This window comes from Eimeria mitis, genomic scaffold, assembly GCF_000499745.2.
Source record: "Eimeria mitis Houghton genomic scaffold, Emh_scaff233, whole genome shotgun sequence".
Classification (NCBI taxonomy): domain Eukaryota; phylum Apicomplexa; class Conoidasida; order Eucoccidiorida; family Eimeriidae; genus Eimeria; species Eimeria mitis.
This window is the reverse complement of record NW_013570663.1, coordinates 1-17,999: the sequence shown is the minus strand read 5'-3', so window position 1 is coordinate 17,999 and position 17,999 is coordinate 1. Positions and strand designations below refer to the sequence as shown.

Genomic DNA, 17,999 nt, shown 5'->3' with positions numbered 1-17,999 from the left:
CCGCCCGCCCGCCTCCGGTTCAAGACCTCACCGCCCTTGCTGTTGCGGCAAGTTGCCGCAACCGTCTAGCTGGCACCTTACGTCTGTTTCTTTCGTCTGTACTCACAAATACTAAGTCCGATTGTTTTATGTTTGTTTTTGCTTCTAGTAATTGAGGCTTCCGTCTGCGCGTGGCCCTGGTACCTTCCGCTCACTGAACCTGAACCACTTGCACTGGCCGAGCCAAGCTTCAGAGCGTCGTCTTCTGTCGCCTTCTTTCGCTTGATCTGCAAGCGCATCATCGAGCTTGAACTTTAGACTTCTCTATTATTGTATTTTTCTCTTCGCCTTCCTTCCTTGTAGCTGCCATGGATGCGCCCGTAATGAGGACCCGCCTGTCTTCGGCCTCGGCAGACTTCGACCTCGAAACTGCAGCTGGGAAGTCGTACTCCCATGAAGAACCCAAAGACAGGACACCGTTTGATTATCTTAAAAAGGTAAGCTGAGGACTTTTTCAGCTACGTGTTTATGCTTTGCCCTGCATGTCACTGCATAACACCGGAGGCACCGATGAGGTGGACAGAGGATAAGCAGTACAAGGCATGACACGTAACTTGTAGCGAATCCTGGTCTCATTTCCACACCTCCAGAATGGGTTAGCTCNGTACAAGGCATGACACGTAACTTGTAGCGAATCCTGGTCTCATTTCCACACCTCCAGAATGGGTTAGCTCACATTTTCCCTCCTTTGTGTCTCAGGCTAGCCGCCTCTGGCTTGCTCTCGCAGCGGTGGTGCTTCTCGTGTTCTTTTGCTTCTCTTCTTCCATCTTCAGCCGATCGCCTAGCAGCGCCCAGCAGTACAACCTTGACCAAACGGCTTCCTTTGATATTTCTGGAGCTGATCCAGCGCTGGTGGGCCAGCGGACGGCTTATCTGGGGCGTGTGCACTCGCCACCACCAGCAGCCCTTCAGCACCCCAACAACACCCGACACCTCCCTCATCACCACGCAGCACATGCAGCACCACCACCCCAGGACAGCGGCAATGTGACCGAAGGAGAGGAGAATGGGGAAGAAGAGCACTGGAGTGGGGAGGAGACAGAGGAGGGTGACCACGACTTGCCAGAAGAGGAAGAAGAAGAGTCGCACGTAGACAGTGAATATCTGGCAACAGCTCATTCCGAATACCTTCACAGTGAATATCTCGATGAAGGCAAGCAACATCCAGACGAACCCGAGTACATCGACATATGGGTAGGTCTCCAATGCAAGCCATGCCCACTTGGATCCCGCCACCTACAGTATCAGAAGTACCGGAAGCGCATTCATGTAACTAGTTAAATACGGTTAGACCCACGTTTAATCTGCTATTCAACAGATTCAAACGCCCAATAAAGTGCAAGGGTCCGCGTGTAGGTCACCGGTGTCACGGTTTGTCTTGTGCTGCACCCACATAGGATGGAGTGTCTCACGAAGACCTGCACCTGTCGGATGGTGTGCCTGGGTTGAAGACGCCTCTCTACCGCCTCCCCTTTGTTGATGGGCAGCACAACGACACTCATATCATCGGTGTACATACAAAACAGGTTTTTCTACCCCGCTTTCTAAGTGTTAGCGGCGGCAAGCGTCTCCCAGCGATCTCCGGCACATACAAGATGTACATGATCAAAGACGGGAGGCCCAAGCCACACCTCAACCACGGCAGACTCATTTGGCAGAAGGTAGGTGCATATTCTTGATAAGGAAGCTTAAACGCTGCTGAGTACACTCGGGGACCAGGGAAGTAACCCCACAGCGCAGGTGGAGGCGGGCAGCGTTTTTAGAGATATTCCCACTTCCTCTCCTTGTTTTCCAGCTCGTTGTTTTATCCCACACTGAGTCCACTTAAGGGTAAAGAGTTTTGTTTTCGCGCTGCTTGCTTGCGTTTAGGAAGGACAGGACTCGTCTATGTTTTTATACTACGATCACATGCACCATACGTGGGTGTTCAACAGCGAGTTGGAGCTGGGCCGCCCGCAGCCTTTGGCCTTTCTCGCACACGGCGCAATTTTGCCCATCAGCAAAAAAAGCGACCGGACCTTCAGAAAATACGGGGCCCCCAAAAGCGTACACTGGATAGTCAGAGACACACGCAGTGGAAGCTCTCGGCCAGACGGCACCGTCAAAGTTGAAGGTAAGAGGGCTCAACTGCGGATAGACTCACGCACACTTGTTAAGCTGATATGAGCAAGCGCCATGCACTTGGCGTTATCTAGAGGCATCTGAAAATGCGCCAGCTAGTGACAAAACGAGCAGGGGAGATGCAGACGGAAAAATAATGCTGTGCGAGCAACCGGCAGCTGCCAACCAGGGACCGTGAACAACCCCCCCCGGTCATTCTTTCGTTCCACGCCCCTGTGTTGGTTTAAGTTCTAATACATTCTTAGAATGGTTTGTTACCTCAGTGATGCCGTTTCGCTACAATGGAAGTGGACAATATTCATGCGCTTTTGTCTGTCTTCCCTCAGCCGACCCACGCCGCAGTGGAGACGAATACCTGCAACCGCTATTGCTGCAGAAGGTGTATCATGCCCCTGAAGAGGGGTCTCTTGATGGCGAGGGGGAAGCCGACGACTTCGAGCTTTTTGAAGAGGAGCACGAGGAAGAAGACGACGAAGAAGAAGAGCTGCCTCTGGATGAAAATGGCGAGCCCATTGCCCTTCCCCTGGGGGCTCGCAGCTTCCAGCAGTTCATCACGCATTTGAAGACAAATGTCTACCACACATTTGATTCTTTACACCCCCGGTATGACCACAAAGAAATACTCAAGGACCCCGTTACTTTCGTTGAAGCCAACGCCCATCCAGACTTAGTGGGACCCGAAAGGCTTGACGGCTACACCCATGACCCCGTCCCGCACCCTCTAAGGAAGCCAGTTCACGACGAGGATGAGCACTGAGATCGTAACTAGCTCATTTAGAGGGTGAGCTCTCTAGGGAAACCGGTTGACGATGAGGAATAGCACCGAGCCCGTAGCTAGCTCAGTGGAGATCTGAGCTAACCTTGCCAGTAGCTTTATACTGTATTCGGCGCTGCTCTCTTTCATCTACAGCCCTTCAAAGTGGAGAATGCTGTATTCAGGCCCCCACACCCTGGGATATAAATGTGTTTTGCTAGGGTTTGGGTGTCTTCGTGATTTAGAACTCATTCGAATGGGACTGCTACTAATTTAAGTTTTAAATGAAACAATATGATAGAGGCGCAGCAGTCTCAGCATGCGCGCTTCGTTGTCACAGGCAGAAAACAGAAAACCGCATGAAGACAGCGAGCTACAGTATACCCGAGAGCAATCAAACTGATTCAAATTCAAAGTTCCAGCTTCGGTAGCTAGCACGGCAAAAGCATGCCACGAGCGCAGTGAGCCGTAAGTTAGCCACCTGTCAGAAAACAGCTAGAGATAAAACGAATGGCATCCCTTGTTAATTTGTTCTTTTGGGGACCACCAGGACACTTCGCAGTCCGCTACAGATCCGATACTTGTGGGCAGCTAGTCCGCTACATGAATATAGCAGCAAGCTGAATCTGGCAGAGTGAATTGCTTGCTGCCAATGCCGCTGAGGCCTCCTCGTGTTGCAATGGGAAACATATTAACATGAGGTCTACTACTACTGCTGCTGCGGCGGTAGTTCCTTACATCCTGAACGAGACATCAACAGTGAGGTGACCATCCCTAGCAGCTTCTGAAGTGCTGCTTCGTTAGACAAAGGGAAAGCCCTAGGCAAGGGGTCATTTCGTTCGCCCGCGGTCATCTTGTTGCTTGCATCCTGGCTATGTAGTGGCTGGTGCTGCTGCTGCTGAACTTGTTTCTGTCTTCGCTGTTGAGGGCAACCTATGCCCTTTCGGGGAGATTTTGATGCTCGTGTAGCCCTGCGAAGATGTTCGGGGTTGGGTGGACCGGGTTTCTCTGGAAAGACAGCAGATGGGACCCCTTGCAACAGTAGCCTTTGTTGCAGTTGGGTCTGCAGCTGCTGTTGCAATAGATCACGCTGTTGCAACAGCACTGTTTGCAGGGGAGCTCTGATTCCATCGTAGTGCATAGGGGAGCACAGTAACGGCCTCACTGGCGGTCCACCAACAGCCCCGGTAGACCCTGGGATCCAAGTAACTCCACCATGGGTTGCTGCTCCTGTAGGCCCTGGGCCAGCAGAGCCCCAATAGCTCGTCATCAATCCTCCCTGCTCAAGCTGATGGAAGGGGACAGCTGCAATCGGGGGGCCCCTCGGGGTGGGTAGGAGAGGGGGACCCGAAGGCGCAACCTTCGGAAGAGGCAGGAGGGGTCCCGCATTGGCAAAACCATCCCAGGATCCTCCCAAGCAGCCAGACGGCTGTCCCTTCTTTAGCTGCTGTTGGTGGCCTCGTCGGTGCTGTAGTTGACCCTCTTGTCGACGAGGAAGAGGTGGCGGGGGAGGCGCACAGAACATCTCGTGGTTTTGTGGCCTCGAAAGGCATGGGGTAACTGCACCCCCCAAGGCTGGGGAAGAACACGCATGAGGGGCCGCTGCTCCAGCCGTAGCAGGTACAGCATTAGGCGAGAAGGACGTCACGGGGGGCTCATCTGGACCGCGTTGTAGCTGTTGCTGCTGCAGCACGAAGTGAAAGGCCTTGCAAGGCTGCTGCAACCGCAGAGAATGTTTCCTCAGACCCAGCATAACAGATGGGGTGTATTGACGCTCCTTTGACGGGGCCTTTGCCTTTCCTGCCGCTGATCCTGGGCTCCCTGAGGGTGCAGAATGCGACCGACGCCTCCATGATATGCTCTGTAGTCCCAGTTGCTGCAGATGGCGCTGCTTGCTTGTCTGATGATATTGTTGCTGTTGCCTGCTTTCCTGTTCTTGCATAGCGGGAATTGTATCCCGCAAAGATCCTGGGACCTCTAGCTTGGGGACCCTCTGGGTAGTAGCGGAAGACGACTTTTTGCATCGCTGAAACTTTCCAGCATATTGGGGGCCTATTAGTAGTTGTTTGGGGCTTCCTTGGCTGTCACCTCGAGACCCTTTAAACGAATCTAGATGCTGCATAGGAATAGGGGAGGCATTTGTTGTATTTCCTTCCGCTGCTTTGCTTGGTACTGCCGGCGCTCGTGTCACGTCTGCTTGTGCGGTTGCTGCTGCGGTGGTGCCCTCACAGTGACCCTCTGCACTGTGACTCGACTTGAGAAGTGTATATCCACAGAACGTCCCCGATGTTGAGAACGGGGTTCTTGGAACAAAGGGGGCCGCATAGGGGTTCAGCGCTTTCGTTCTGCAGGGACAAAAGGAGACAAGATGAAACAGCAAGGGATGCAAGGTGAAACATAATAGAGGAGCGCTGCATTACACTGCATTGCATTACCAAGCTTATCCTGTCAGGCTAAGGAACGATTTACTTAAGAGGGGTTCGCGCGGCGCAGGTGTTTGTTGGATCTCCGTGTAAGGCCTTATCCTCTTCGCTGCAGACAAGCACAAGTTGCATCAAACACTGCATGAAATAATAACTGAAGGAAGTTGTCCCTGAATGCACTCAGAGGCCCTCTTTAAGAGTGACTGAGTTTTTCTTAGTCTGGATTTCGCGCTTAGGGTCTGCCCGTTTAAGATCAACAGAGTAACAGCACATTAGCGTCTAAACGAATGTTGAGGTTGTCTTGCCTCGGCTTCACGCAGCGCTCTGAGGCCTCCCCACAAACGGACGCAACCTGCCATTGAAACAACATGTCGAAAATTAGGGTGGTTGGATGTAGCTAGGGGTGCGTTATGGGCCCTTAACAATATCCGGAGATAGACAGAACGTTGGTTGTTCCTTTGGAAGCTACAGGGAGGTGTATGCTTTAGCTTGCTATGGCTTAAGGCTTATGAGGGCTTTTGAATGTTTACGGCAGCTGTGGCTTCGGAGGGTACAGTGGTGTCAAGGCCCAGAGAAGAGCCCTCGCTGGGACATTCTACTCCAGAGGCGATTCCAGAGGCGATCACAGGTCCTTTCTCTTTTGCGGAAAATACAAACCGACGAAAGGCGCAGATAAGCGCGTGCCGCTCCTTGACGCCATCCTCCTGGAATGTTTAGAACACAACTCCTACAGTTAAGGGTTTCCGTAAAGAACACGACGAGGAACGTCGAAGACTCTCAAGCGCGTCACAACTTTACACAGTAGCTTTAGTACTGGTGAACTAAATGCATTTATAGCTATTGTAGTTGAAGTTGCGTTTACGTGGTTGGCTATATGCACAATCCAGTTGCAGGCTAGTGCCGTAGCCCAAGGGAGAGCTGTATGAAGGGATCCCCAGGAAGGTAACTGCCAGCATGGGTCTTCACGAGTCCTTTCCGCAGTGGCAGAGCCCCCTACTGCAGTTCTTGCAAGCGTTCCTGCTCGTATCTTTGCCGTTGTGCCTGGCGCCGCGGTTGCCTCTTTGAAGACCCCATTCTCTCCAGCAGAAGGGCAGCTGTGCAATGCAATTGCAGTAGTAATTGATATTTTAGCTAAGGGGAAAACTAGGAACCTCCCGGCATGTACCTTGCTGTTGTGGGATCTGAAATGCTCAGGATCTGACTCAGGACCCTGCATAAGCCATCCGGCTCTCAACACCTGTACGGATTGTGGTTTAGGGGCCTTCCTTGTGCTGCGTAGCTACGACTGAGATGACCCACCCCGTTTTCAGGGCAAAGAGTGGCAAGGAGTTGAGGACGTCCTCAAACTGGCTGTGGGCTGGTGCCTCCTTTACAGCAGCACAGAGACACCCATAGAGCCTAGCTGAATACAGGAAAAGCACAGCTATCTTAACCTGCAAGCTCCACCTTCAGAAGACTGAGTTTGTGGGCTCTGAGCGTGTCTTCGATTTCGTGCGGAGCCTCACATCGCCTCCAGCGACTTTACTGAGCCTCTACTTATGTCTGAGTCTACGTAGTCCCTAAGGTGCTTTATATTTCTTTCCCTCCTTCAAAACGTAAAGAAACTGTCAGCAAGAAGTATTAGCAAAGCCATGGTTTGCGACTGACTTGTATCGAAGTCGAAGGCCCTGAAGATGCAGAGGACGTCATGTGCGAGCTGATTTTCCAGTGGGGCTGTCGAGTCAGCCTTAAAGCAAAGGAGCGACCCGCAAGAAGAGATGAGCTGAACAATGCAGGAGCCTGCAACTGCGGGCTCTGTTATCTGACTTGCAGTGCTCGCCACTGCCGACGAGGAATACCCTGCAGGAAGCGTCTCGACAAACTTGCGGTGTCGTACGCCCTGCTCGGAGGCTGCTATGCAGCTCGACGCGCCCCATTCTGTACAAAATGAGACTGTGGAGTTCGAGAGACAGACTTGAAGTGGCTTGGTTCCAGGGGCCTCGCCCCGGTTTACGCGCACGTGCAGCTTCGGGGGCCCCTGGCACTCTCTCACCAAGGGCAAATACAGCACGACGCCCTCAGGCTTGAGGCCGAGCGCAGGACCTGCAGGAGACCCTGGTTGCAGACCCACTGTTACCGAAAGGCCGCGAACTAACAGATCTTCGAGGAGATTATGCACCGTATGGTTGGTATCAGGCTGGGAAGGCGCTCCGTGGCCTCTTGATGCCGGTGTTTCGCGGCCAACTGGAGCCTGTCCACTTTTGGGTGTCCTGTGAGTTGCTCTGCGGCCCGCTTCCTGTGCAGGCAGCTGGGCGTTTGGGGACTCGAACTCCAGATAGTCCAGGGAAGGGGCCCTGGAGGGCCCCCGAAGAGAATTAAGCATTACGGACCTTCCGACACGCAGCAGCGGAGGGGCTGTGCGTCTTTAAGTCTGCAACCATAGGCTCATATGCACCGTAGGCTTCGCCTGGAGTCGCACCCTAATAATGCCAGTTGCCAACTGCTAACTAGAGTTCGAAGAACCCAGAGCGTATGACTGCCGTGTGTGAATGCCCGAGGAACTGCCTAACAAAGATTCGTGAATGGCGCTAATTCACTCGTGATATATGCAGAGAAGCCCTCTCAACATAAACGTGAACGCGGATTTCACTGTACTAATGTTGCAAAGGAAGGTGAGGCGGATGTGCCTAACGCCGCGCGATCGCTTGCTGGCGTTCGCGGGCTGCTTCTGGCTACGCGGAAGCTCGGCGAAATGAGTCTTTCAGTCAGTTTTCCACAGTTTTTGCCTTTGCTCCAAATCAAAGATACTGGATTTCAACAGAAAAAAGGGAACCAGCGCCGAAGGAGGATTAAAGGCCCCATCGGTCGGCTGCACCCCCTCCGCTGAACGCCGGCCCCAGCGATGCTCACTGCAATTACTTGTAGGCTGTGAAACTTACGTATTGTCATGTTATGTACGTTAACTATTAGTTTTGAGCATGAAAAAATATGGCTAAATTATTTAAACTGGACTCCATTTCATGGGACAGCTCGTCGAAGACCGGCCCCGCTACACCCGTGGCCGGTGTCCCGAGCAGCCAACAATTTGGACGGGCCACGACTCTCGTCACAATTCATTTAAAAAACAAATTGAAGCGGTAATTTACCCTAAATGACCAACCGTATCTCGCCTAAAAAAGATACTCGGCCACCGCCAACCCCACTGCATTTTCTTTACCCACTACGCCCCACAACTATCACCAGAGTGACCCCTGCTGGTGACACCGCAACAGCAGTTCCTGTAGCAGCTTCTGAGGCACTTAGCCAAACTGCATGTATAGAAACTCAGCGGAGGAAGTGATTTGCTCCTGAAAGTCTCTATACAACTAACTAGGGCGTCTGCACCCTCAACTGTCTATAAATATTCCTAAGTTTTGCATTTGGCGACGGACAACTTTGAGCTTCTCGGCTTCCGAGTTCCTTCGGTAGTACACATCACAGTGCCAGGCCTGAAGGCAGCTTTCTGCGCATACGCGAGAGCCTGCGGGCAGCATCCCAACAACGCATTTTCGTGGCGAAATGCTACCTTTTACAAAAATAATATGCCTTCTCTTTCAAACCCGTAGTAGCATGCGCTTCCCTATCTACAGTAGCTCATGCACACATTTCAGAACGGCGTATTGTTACACACAGGCTTCATGCCACCCGTGTTAGGCACACAGAGGTACAAACCGTGAAACTGTGGCACAACGATATTCATCTGTGTCCTCACAATGTATCGCTCGATGACTATAACCCATGTGGAAATGCGTACACAAAGCTAACAACAAAGCCGCCTTCAGCCTTTGCTACGTCCCGCCTTAACACTGTATGTCTGTGTAATTTATGCGAGAAAACGCACAGATATCCGTACATAAATACATATGGATGCACTTTGGATGCACATATGCGTATATACGAGATGTACATAATCGTATGTGTGATGTATATTACAAAAGATAAAATACTGACGGGCGGTCTTGTCATATCGGGTGTTGCGATGCTCACCTGCGCAGTGTCTGCACATGTCTGCTGCTGCTGCCAGTCTGCGCTCGACTTTGTTCAGTCGCTGGTAGAGGTGGAGGCAAACGAGCGCAGGATTGCTGCTGCATTCCTTGCAGACGGGGGGAGGCACTAAAATAACTTCTCTCTTCGTCAGATCAGTAGTCTTTCCTTTCTGCTTCCCCCGATGCATAAGCCCTTGCAGAGGATGCCGCTCCTCATCTCCACTGCTGTTGCTGCTGCTGGGGTTGCTGAAGTCGGTCTGCAGCAGCTGCTGCACCAGGTTTCTACGAACAGCTGCCTCCTCCGCCTCCTCCGGGTTGGCGCGCATTGCTTTCTTTCGTTTACTTGTTTGTGCGAGTCTAATAACTTTCTTCGAGGAGGAGTACAAAGGAAAATGACCCAACTCTCTGCACCTTATGCCGCAGAACAGGCATGACGCACTTGCAAAAAAGCGCTGCAGCACAAGCCGTTCCCTGGCTGTGCCGCTCGCCGTCAGAGACTTTATTCCGAGTTGCTGCAGTAAAGACTGCTGCTGTTGTCTCAGCAGCTGTTGCTGCTGGTGCTGAGGTGTCTGACGTGAGCGGCATGCTACCGCGGCCGCCAGTGGCTGTGCAGGCTTGGGCATGTCCCTGAACCACTGCAGCAGATCTGCAGATCCTGGGGGGGGCAACAGGGAGAAGAGTCTGTCAATAGCAGGGATGATTTGTTTGGTAATATAGTAGCGGTAGTGAAGCTGCGCGACTGGATGCTCATGCTGCTGTTGCTGCTGCTCTTGCTGGAGCAAGTCGTCTTCTGGCTGCTGCAGGAGAGCAAAGGGCTGTATGTAGGCATGCACCCGTCCCTCCAACAGTGCCTGCATCTCTGCGGAATCACGCCGACCACCCCAGACATTGTCTGGGGATGTGGCGCAGTCGATGAGCCTCGTGGTGCCCCCCTTGAGCCCAGCACCTGCTGAACCTAGGGGAACGTCCGTGTCTCCCGCCACTTGAGAAAACACGAAGGGTACGCGCACGCCGTAACATTCAGCCCCTAAGGCTGCTCCTCCTCCCTGTCCTTGGTGATGCAGCCGCTCATACAACACTTTTGCTTGGGGGGGAAGGGTTCCCGCAGGTGCCTCCCCCGTCTCCGCACGGTATGTGCCTGAGAGACGTTCCAAGGCGCAAGTGCCAGTCTTAGGACCCAAACCACACTCTTGAGAAACTGCTTAGGAGACGAAGCGTTTACAAGCGTGCATATTCAAATATGCAGCCAATGTGTTCATCTGGGCTTTTGTGCCTGTCTGTCCGTGATCTCTGCCGAGGAGCTGAGGCATTTGCTGAAATGAGCTAGCCGATACTGCAGGTATCCAAAGCTGAGATACGAACGGTGCGCATACATAACATCCTTCCTAATGCAGTAGCATATTTGCATGCACTGGCATGCGCAGATTGGAATGCATGAGGTCTCTACCTTACCAAGTTTCGCCCTTCTATGAAAAATGTAATGTCGGATGGGTATTTGGCCTCGTAACATCTTGCTCCACTGTCTGTACAGCTGAAAAAACACATCATGCCGGAAATGCGTTTGCTGAGTTTTTGGGCGAATTGCAGCAACTGTAATAGCAAGTAAACGTAGATGCAGCAGCACACAAGCAATCGAGCGCTTGCTCAGATGCATTATCAGGGACGTGTTGCGCCATTCTGCCTGCGAAAATACTTCCATTCGATAAAGAACATACACGCGCAAGCGTAGACAATTGCGCACTTCCCGCACTGGTATCCGTTTTTGAGTTGCAGCATGTTCAACTTCATACACACACAATCGGGGGAGGTGGCAGCAGCAGGACGCACCAGATTCTTGACCTTGGAAAGGTCTCGCGTTTGGAAGAAGACGCGCAAACTTTTCTCCAAAAGGGCCGATGTCAGGGGACACTGGTCTCTACGGATGGTCTCTATGCCCTGTAATTTGTGGAGAGACACTAGAAACAACAGACGGACTGAGTTCGGCAGCAAGGATAGAACGCGTTTCACTTACACCCTAAACACCAACAATACTCTGAGAGTCGCAAACGTACTTTTGCATCAAACGTCGGCGGCCCGGAGGGAGAGAAGTACGCGTGGCCAACGTATCTCTTTTTTGTGATCAGGCAGCACGGCAGATATACCTGAGGTCCGCGTACACCCCAACATTCAAGGGGTATGTACTCAACACAGTGGGCCTTGCTCTCGTGCAGAGATGCAGCGTGTATACAACGCACTCGCACAAGGAGATTATGCAGCCGTCCGCACATTTACATGCAAGGCTCTGAAGAGCGACAAAGTGTAGCCTCGGCGGGCTGCCTCCTCATGCGAGCTAACAGCTAACATCTGCAGGCACGTCTTGTCTGGCTTGATTCCGAACTAAGACAAGCAGTCATGCATACGCCAGCCGCGGGATCGACACATCACAAGCAATAGTAAAGCGCGACTAACTGGGCAGGTACACCTCGAATAGCACCAACTGCAGCTGGTGGCGCTCCTGTTGTTGCTGCTGGAAACAGCTACTGCAGCCCGTAGAGTGATTTTGCTGGTGTTACCTTCTCAAGCTGCAATGTAATGGGGGCCGGATTGCTCAGCGTTACAGCTTCTGCGATCTCCTTCCCAATGGCAAATGCAGCTTCCAGTGATCGTCCCTTTAATAACACAAACACTGAGTCCGTGTCCCCGTACAGCACGCGAGCGCTCCACCTGCAAGGAGTTGCACGACGGCGGGAACATGTAACGCAGCGCCCCCTGTTGAAGTTTCTAGAGACCCCAGGGGGCTTAGAATCCCCCGTACCAACTGCCAGCACATTCAATAAGCGCAGTCAATCTGTATCACCGATCCTTGCAATCCTCAGCATTCCTCTGGCGTCGCAGTGAGCGTGAAGCAGGCAAATTGTGCGTAGTGTCTTCAAATGCATCCGATTAATACAGTAGAACGTAAAAAAGAACCAGACATAGGCTGTTGCCTCCAGACACATCCCTTGGCTGGAAACGGCCAAATGAAACGGACCACCCTAACACTTCATGCACCAGAACATGTAAGTTAGTACATATGCTAAACGATTCCAAAGCTGCAGATGAATAAGGCCCCTCCCTTTATGTGGGCCATGTAGGTGAACTGCTCCCCTTGCATGAGTAAATCGTTTTACAGACAAACCTTTCTTCTGCATGGCTTGAGACCTGTGTAGATCTTTCTGCACGACACTATATTGATGGATATAGGGGGATTTGCTTATGCGTATGATTGCTTTTTACCTACTTTGGAGTCTGCTCTATGAGTTGCATGGCTCGGATCAAAGTGGCCCTTGCTGTCTCGACGATCGCATCCGCCACATCGGCACAGGGCATCCTCCCACTCACGTTTGCATTGGTGTATCTGCAGCGAGCAACGTATTTCGCGCAATACCGCAGCCAGATGTTAGCGTTCAACATGTCGGCCCTATCCATAGTACTATTACGCCACGAAGTGGATAGATTTACCACGAGGCCAATGACACGCACAATCACAACTCGCCGTAGCATCCACTAGGCATGATTTGTTTCAGCTCTACTTCGACAACATGCGAAGGTGACGATGGATCTGTGTCAAAGCGATTGCAGGCTCATATGTGCATGGACTCGTACCCGTAAGTGACGTTAGCAATCATTTTTAGACCAAACTGGCGATAGTCTAGTTTCCTCAAGAGCGTCTGGTCCGCGTGCCCTCCACCTGAACAGAGATCCCATCGAGCAAGCCCACAACTGAAGTTGGGAACCTAGCCTGAGCACGCAGAGTCCGTGACTCTGCCCGCTGAATCCTTGACTTGTGGTGCTGTGCCCCGGCGCCTGGTAACAGTGTACCGATCTTCACAAATAGGTAAATGCACCGCCAGCAGCTGCAGTACCAACTAGCAAGTACACACAAAGGACTGAGGTGTTCCGCCTGCACTCCGGCACCCAAGGCGGTGGTGTATCTACACCAAGGTTCGAGGTGGGCCGTCACCTTGGTATCGCTCAGCCGCCTGCTTCACCATGAGACGTGTCTGCAGGATGTCGTTTAAGAGCGTCGGCAATATACCCTGTTCCGCACACACAAGGGGAAGTCAAACATCGATGCAGCCGGCTGTCAGCAGCCATTCAATGGGAGTGTGCACTCTCTCTCTTGGCACCCTGCAAGCCTCCCTGAGGCATCGTCTCTGCCGTGCAGCAGATCGGTTGGTGGCTAAAGCACTTGTTTAGTTTATTGCTCTCAGTCCTGAATTCTCCATTCTAAATCCATGGCCGGTTGCCGCAAAAATCACATATAGAGACGATTACCGACCTGACGGACGCGGCGTGAAACAAAGACGCTACCTCCGGGCAGTACCCGCATGGGATCTTCTCCAGAGGCCCCCGGACTGGGCCACGAGGAAGCTGCGCACGCACCCTGACAAGTTGGGCAGCCTTGTTAGACAACCCGGCATAGAAAAACAGGAAAAAGCAACAGAGTTCTTCGATGCACAGCGTGTGTCCGTACACAAATAATAATAAAGGGCGACAAGAGCGCTAATAGGTATTTTGTAGAAGAAGCCAACAAATAGGCAAGCAAATAACAAACAACAAACAGCCATGCCGATCTATGTGGAGTCCACGAGCACAGGCCTGACGTGTTAAAGCACGGGAAGCACCAAACGTCCTTTCGCCAGGCACATCACTAACGAGGAAGTCCTCAGGTTGGTGCCTGATTGCTCCGCTACCAGTGCTTCGGGCTCACGTCCTGCAGCCGTGGCGTCTGCATGCGCTTGCATGACTTGCGCAAAGATTTGGGGAGGCGCATGGACCGTCAAGACACCGAGCGTCTTCGTTTCAGACTCCAGAGGATCCACCTGATCACAAGCCCCACATTGTGAACCGTAAACCCAAGACCTAAGCCCAGAAATCGTACGCCCTAGCGCGAGCATGTCCTACAAGTCGTTCACCGTAGAACCTGAATGACTGGTTCCAAGTAATTGTGCGGCATCTCGGAGTTCTGTAGATTTTAATATTCTGTTAGACGAAAACCTGACCTCAACTGAGCCTAGACAAGTGGAGTAACAAATGTTGTTGGCAATTACAATTGAAGGGTAAAGGGACAGAAAGTCCAGAACCAGAACAGGTGAGAAGTAAAACCCTGAAAGGGGCTCAAGAACCAAAGGCACCCCTACAGTGGCCGGTTGCTCCGTGACCTGCAGCGCACACAACACCTCACGGTTAGCACCCTGTGGACCATTTTCTGAGAACCAAATTGTCAACCCTCGTCTAAACCCTGTTCATAAACCAGGCTCAAATTTGGAAACCCTTCAGCCAAACCTCAACTAAACCTCCACCTTACGGTCCCCTGAAATATAGCACTATCATATTCAAACCCGAAACCCTCCCCTAGCCGCGATGACTAAGCTGCAAGCTACTGAAGTAGGCTTCACTGTGCCCCTGATGCGGGTAAGGCGTGCCTGTTGTTTGGAGGGAGAGACGAGGACACAGTTAAGCCGTTTGGTTGCTCTGAGAAGTATATTTTCTACTTTGAACTGACTGCCGCGTGTCAGTGCAGAGTGCAGCGAGCAGCCGTAAAGTCTGGCGAGTTCGCATGTACGGGGCAGCACTTCGCTGTTGTCCACGAGGCGGAGACAAAGCCGCACTCTGAGCAGGATACAAATAGGGACGCAAGCATATTGTCCCCCAACACCATGCCTGTTGGCGTGTTCTGCTAGTGCATATAGACAACGTATGGAGACAAATGGGATTTGGCCCGCTCACCTATTCATGACGTGCGACAAGAGATTAGCTATCGTTTGCAGTGCCCATAAATCTTCCTCATCCTGTGGCTGCTGCTGGTTCTGTTGCTGTATCATCTTTCTTCTTCTCATCTCCTGCGCCTGCTGCCATATGGCTGCAATGATGGCCGGGGGAATCGATGGGGCGATGATTCCCAAGACATCTGCTGCAACTCCGTTCAGGTCGGAGTGCTGCAGTTTCACTTCCTTTTGCAACAGCCGCCAGCCTTCAAGCACAAGACGGCCAGAGACCGCAGAGCTCCCACGCACCCACCGTCTCCTCCTCCGCACCCCGGACCTCCCACCAGGTGCCGCGGGGGTTCCAGCCATTCCTGGAACCCCTGAAGCCTTTGCAATCCCAGTGATATCTGTTTTGGGCACCCCTGAGCAGATGGGGGCAGATGAGATATCATCCGCCCTGCGCAACAACGCCACATGAGGTAACTCTCCTACCTGCTGTACAAATGTCAATCCTGTTGAAGGAGCTCGTTGTTGTTTGCGTCATGTGGCGCGTTTCACCTTTCACAGCTCAAAACGTCGATAGCCTCACAGGCGCTACCTCTTCTTATCTGTGTTGTTTGTGTCTGTAATTCAGGCTCGGCTTGGTTGGTGTTAACACCGTGCCTGGTGCCCGTGCGTCTATGTGTTTGGCTTTCTATCGCTTGTCGCCAGTGTTTGTCTGCTGGTTGGCGCGTCTACCAGCCTGCAAGCACTTCAAGTTGTATATCGTTTCACTGCGTGTATACCTCATTATTGTCACGCCATACCTCTTGCCTCACCTGCGGCTGCATCGCAGTTTGAACAGGTGGCCTATGCCCAGGGCAACCGCACGCCGGCCTAAAAAGTTGAAGCCTCGACCTCCTTCTTCCCACTGCAGCAGCAGCGATGGGTCAGCAGCTGCGACCACGCTGCAAAACTTCAGCAGTAACTCTTTTTCGCTACTAACCACACACCGCCACCACTGCCTGTCTACGCAGCTATCAATACAGCCGGAACTGATGCTCTTGGACGACCTCTGAGGGACCCCAGGAGCCAAGGGAGGACGCCAACAAGATGTCCCGGATGGCCCAATGGGATCGTTTATAATTACACCGCTTACGTCGGAGTACAACAATTCCTGCTGCTGGTGCTCCTCTTTCACCTGCTGCTGCAATCTCGCCGTGCATAGTTGCAGCCTTTCATCTCTTAGAACGAAGCAAATGGCCAAAACCGCACAGGTGAAGGGGTTGGGAATTGCTGCTGCTGCTGCTGCTTCCGTTGGTGTTGCAGTTGGACATTCCGTGATGATCTCCAGTGCGAGGAGCGCGCCATAGCTTGCAGCCTGGGCCCCCGTAGGGGCCCCTGGGGCATTATTGGGGAGCTTCGTCCCCTCTTTGCTCTGGTCGAAGATGCCCATTTTAGCTTTCAGTACATCTGAAGCGACGCTTACTTGAGAACCGTGCTCGCGTTGGCTGCTTCCGCTACTGCTGCTGCTTTGAGATGCATCAGCAGCACCAAATGCTTCCTTCTGCTGCTGCTGAGGTGCCTGAGGAGCCACGTAGCTTACAATCCTGCCGTTGTTGTCCAGTCGGGTTGCCATGCGCACTTTTCTTCTGCTTCGGCTGCTGCTACTGCGGTTACTGCTGTCGGGAGCCTCTCTTGGGCAACCAGTCATTGATTCAACGGCTTTCGTTCTCTTCGGCTGCTGGCCTCTCAATTGTGTCTCTGCCTGATGCAGCATTTCCCCATGCTTCGTCGTACCCCGGTGCTGTGCTTGCTGCTGTAGCTCGGATACTTGATCTGTCTGCCGCTGATTCGCTACTGGCTTTTTGGTATGGTTGCCCTCATTGCTGAGGGGTTGCAGGCGGTCTGAGGTCTCCATTTCGACGTCGCATCTGCGCTGCTTCTGCAGGAGCTGCTGCTGATGCAGTTGCTTCTGGTGCTCGTGCTGTTTTTGCTGCACTTGACGCTGAGCTGCTCTTTTCTGCCACAAGCGCCTAACCTTGAGGGGGCAGCTCCCGAACACTTGAGCATCGTCTGGTGGGGGCCGAAAGTAAACAAAACAACATCTGTTGCCATCCTTCGTGTGGCCCTGCCGCTGCTGCCGTTGCTGTCGTGGATGCGGCTGCCCAAGCTGCTGTTGCTGGTGGAGAAATCGCAACAGATCGGATCGAAGCTCCACTCGATCTGTAATTTCTGGCTCTCCTCCTAATGCCGTTGCTGTTGCTGCCGTTGCTGCTGTTGCTGGTTTTGCCTTTGCGCACGCGCACGGCGGCGGTCTCAACCCTAGCTGCTGCTGCTGGTGCAGGCGTCCCCCTGGCGTCGCCATGAGCGGATTAACTGTAGCAGGGACATCGCGGGGATTGCTGTAAAACGGAGGGATCTCCTCCACTTGTGTTGCATCTGATGCTGGAGCAGCAACAGCAGCACCAGCCGGTGCAACTGCATGACCTGCAGCTGGTGTAGGGGGAACAGATATGACAGATACACTGGATTCGGACGCATCCGAGGCTCTCCTCTCTCTGCCGAGTGTTAGCCGCCCTGAAGCCTCGTCTCTGCTACTGCTACTACGTCTCCTGCTGTGTTTGCTGCTGGGTATATTGCCCACTGGCTTTGCAGTCACGGTAACATCTGCTGCTGGCAGCGATGCTGTTGCGGCTGCTGCTGCGGCAACCGGTGCTGCATGCGGGAGCCCTTCAGAGAACCCCAACGCCCACAGGGACCCCAGTTGGGAGCCGCTCATTTGTTGAGTCGGAGAGAGGTCCTCGCAAGAGGAACGGGGGCCAAGCTTCACCGTCGGGGTGTATGATGAACTGTTGCTTGCTTCTTCGGATGCATCAGGTGCTGGAGCAGCTGCTGGTGACGCTGTTGCTGCTAGCGGCTTGGGGGAAGCTCCTGTGTCTGTTTCTGC

General features: G+C 52.8%; 3 protein-coding genes across 3 annotated transcripts; 1 reads left to right on the top strand and 2 right to left on the bottom strand.

The window, feature by feature from the left end:
* Positions 1 to 347: 347 nt before the first annotated feature.
* EMH_0004640 (uncharacterized protein) lies at positions 348 to 2,917 on the top strand (the record flags this gene model as incomplete). Its single annotated transcript, XM_013496847.1, has 5 exons — positions 348 to 476; positions 739 to 1,233; positions 1,437 to 1,700; positions 1,909 to 2,152; positions 2,487 to 2,917. The coding sequence occupies 5 exons, from the start codon at positions 348 to 350 to the stop codon at positions 2,915 to 2,917; spliced, it is 1,563 nt and encodes a 520-aa protein (XP_013352301.1).
* Positions 2,918 to 3,623: 706 nt separating this feature from the next.
* Positions 3,624 to 7,699, bottom strand: EMH_0004630 (uncharacterized protein; the record flags this gene model as incomplete). The annotated part of the gene is made up of 6 exons (XM_013496846.1): positions 3,624 to 5,259; positions 5,604 to 5,689; positions 5,868 to 6,041; positions 6,335 to 6,431; positions 6,637 to 6,739; positions 6,985 to 7,699. 6 exons carry the CDS (start codon positions 7,697 to 7,699, stop codon positions 3,624 to 3,626), a joined length of 2,811 nt encoding a protein of 936 aa, XP_013352300.1.
* Positions 7,700 to 8,702: 1,003 nt separating this feature from the next.
* EMH_0004620 (DNA polymerase zeta catalytic subunit, putative) lies at positions 8,703 to 17,831 on the bottom strand (the record flags this gene model as incomplete). The annotated part of the gene is made up of 16 exons (XM_013496845.1): positions 8,703 to 8,836; positions 9,343 to 10,479; positions 10,794 to 10,872; positions 11,169 to 11,276; positions 11,393 to 11,482; positions 11,613 to 11,717; positions 11,894 to 12,044; positions 12,601 to 12,717; positions 12,966 to 13,050; positions 13,324 to 13,399; positions 13,642 to 13,733; positions 14,074 to 14,185; positions 14,366 to 14,571; positions 14,869 to 14,975; positions 15,093 to 15,527; positions 15,889 to 17,831. The coding sequence occupies 16 exons, from the start codon at positions 17,829 to 17,831 to the stop codon at positions 8,703 to 8,705; spliced, it is 4,977 nt and encodes a 1,658-aa protein (XP_013352299.1).
* Positions 17,832 to 17,999: the final 168 nt, after the last annotated feature.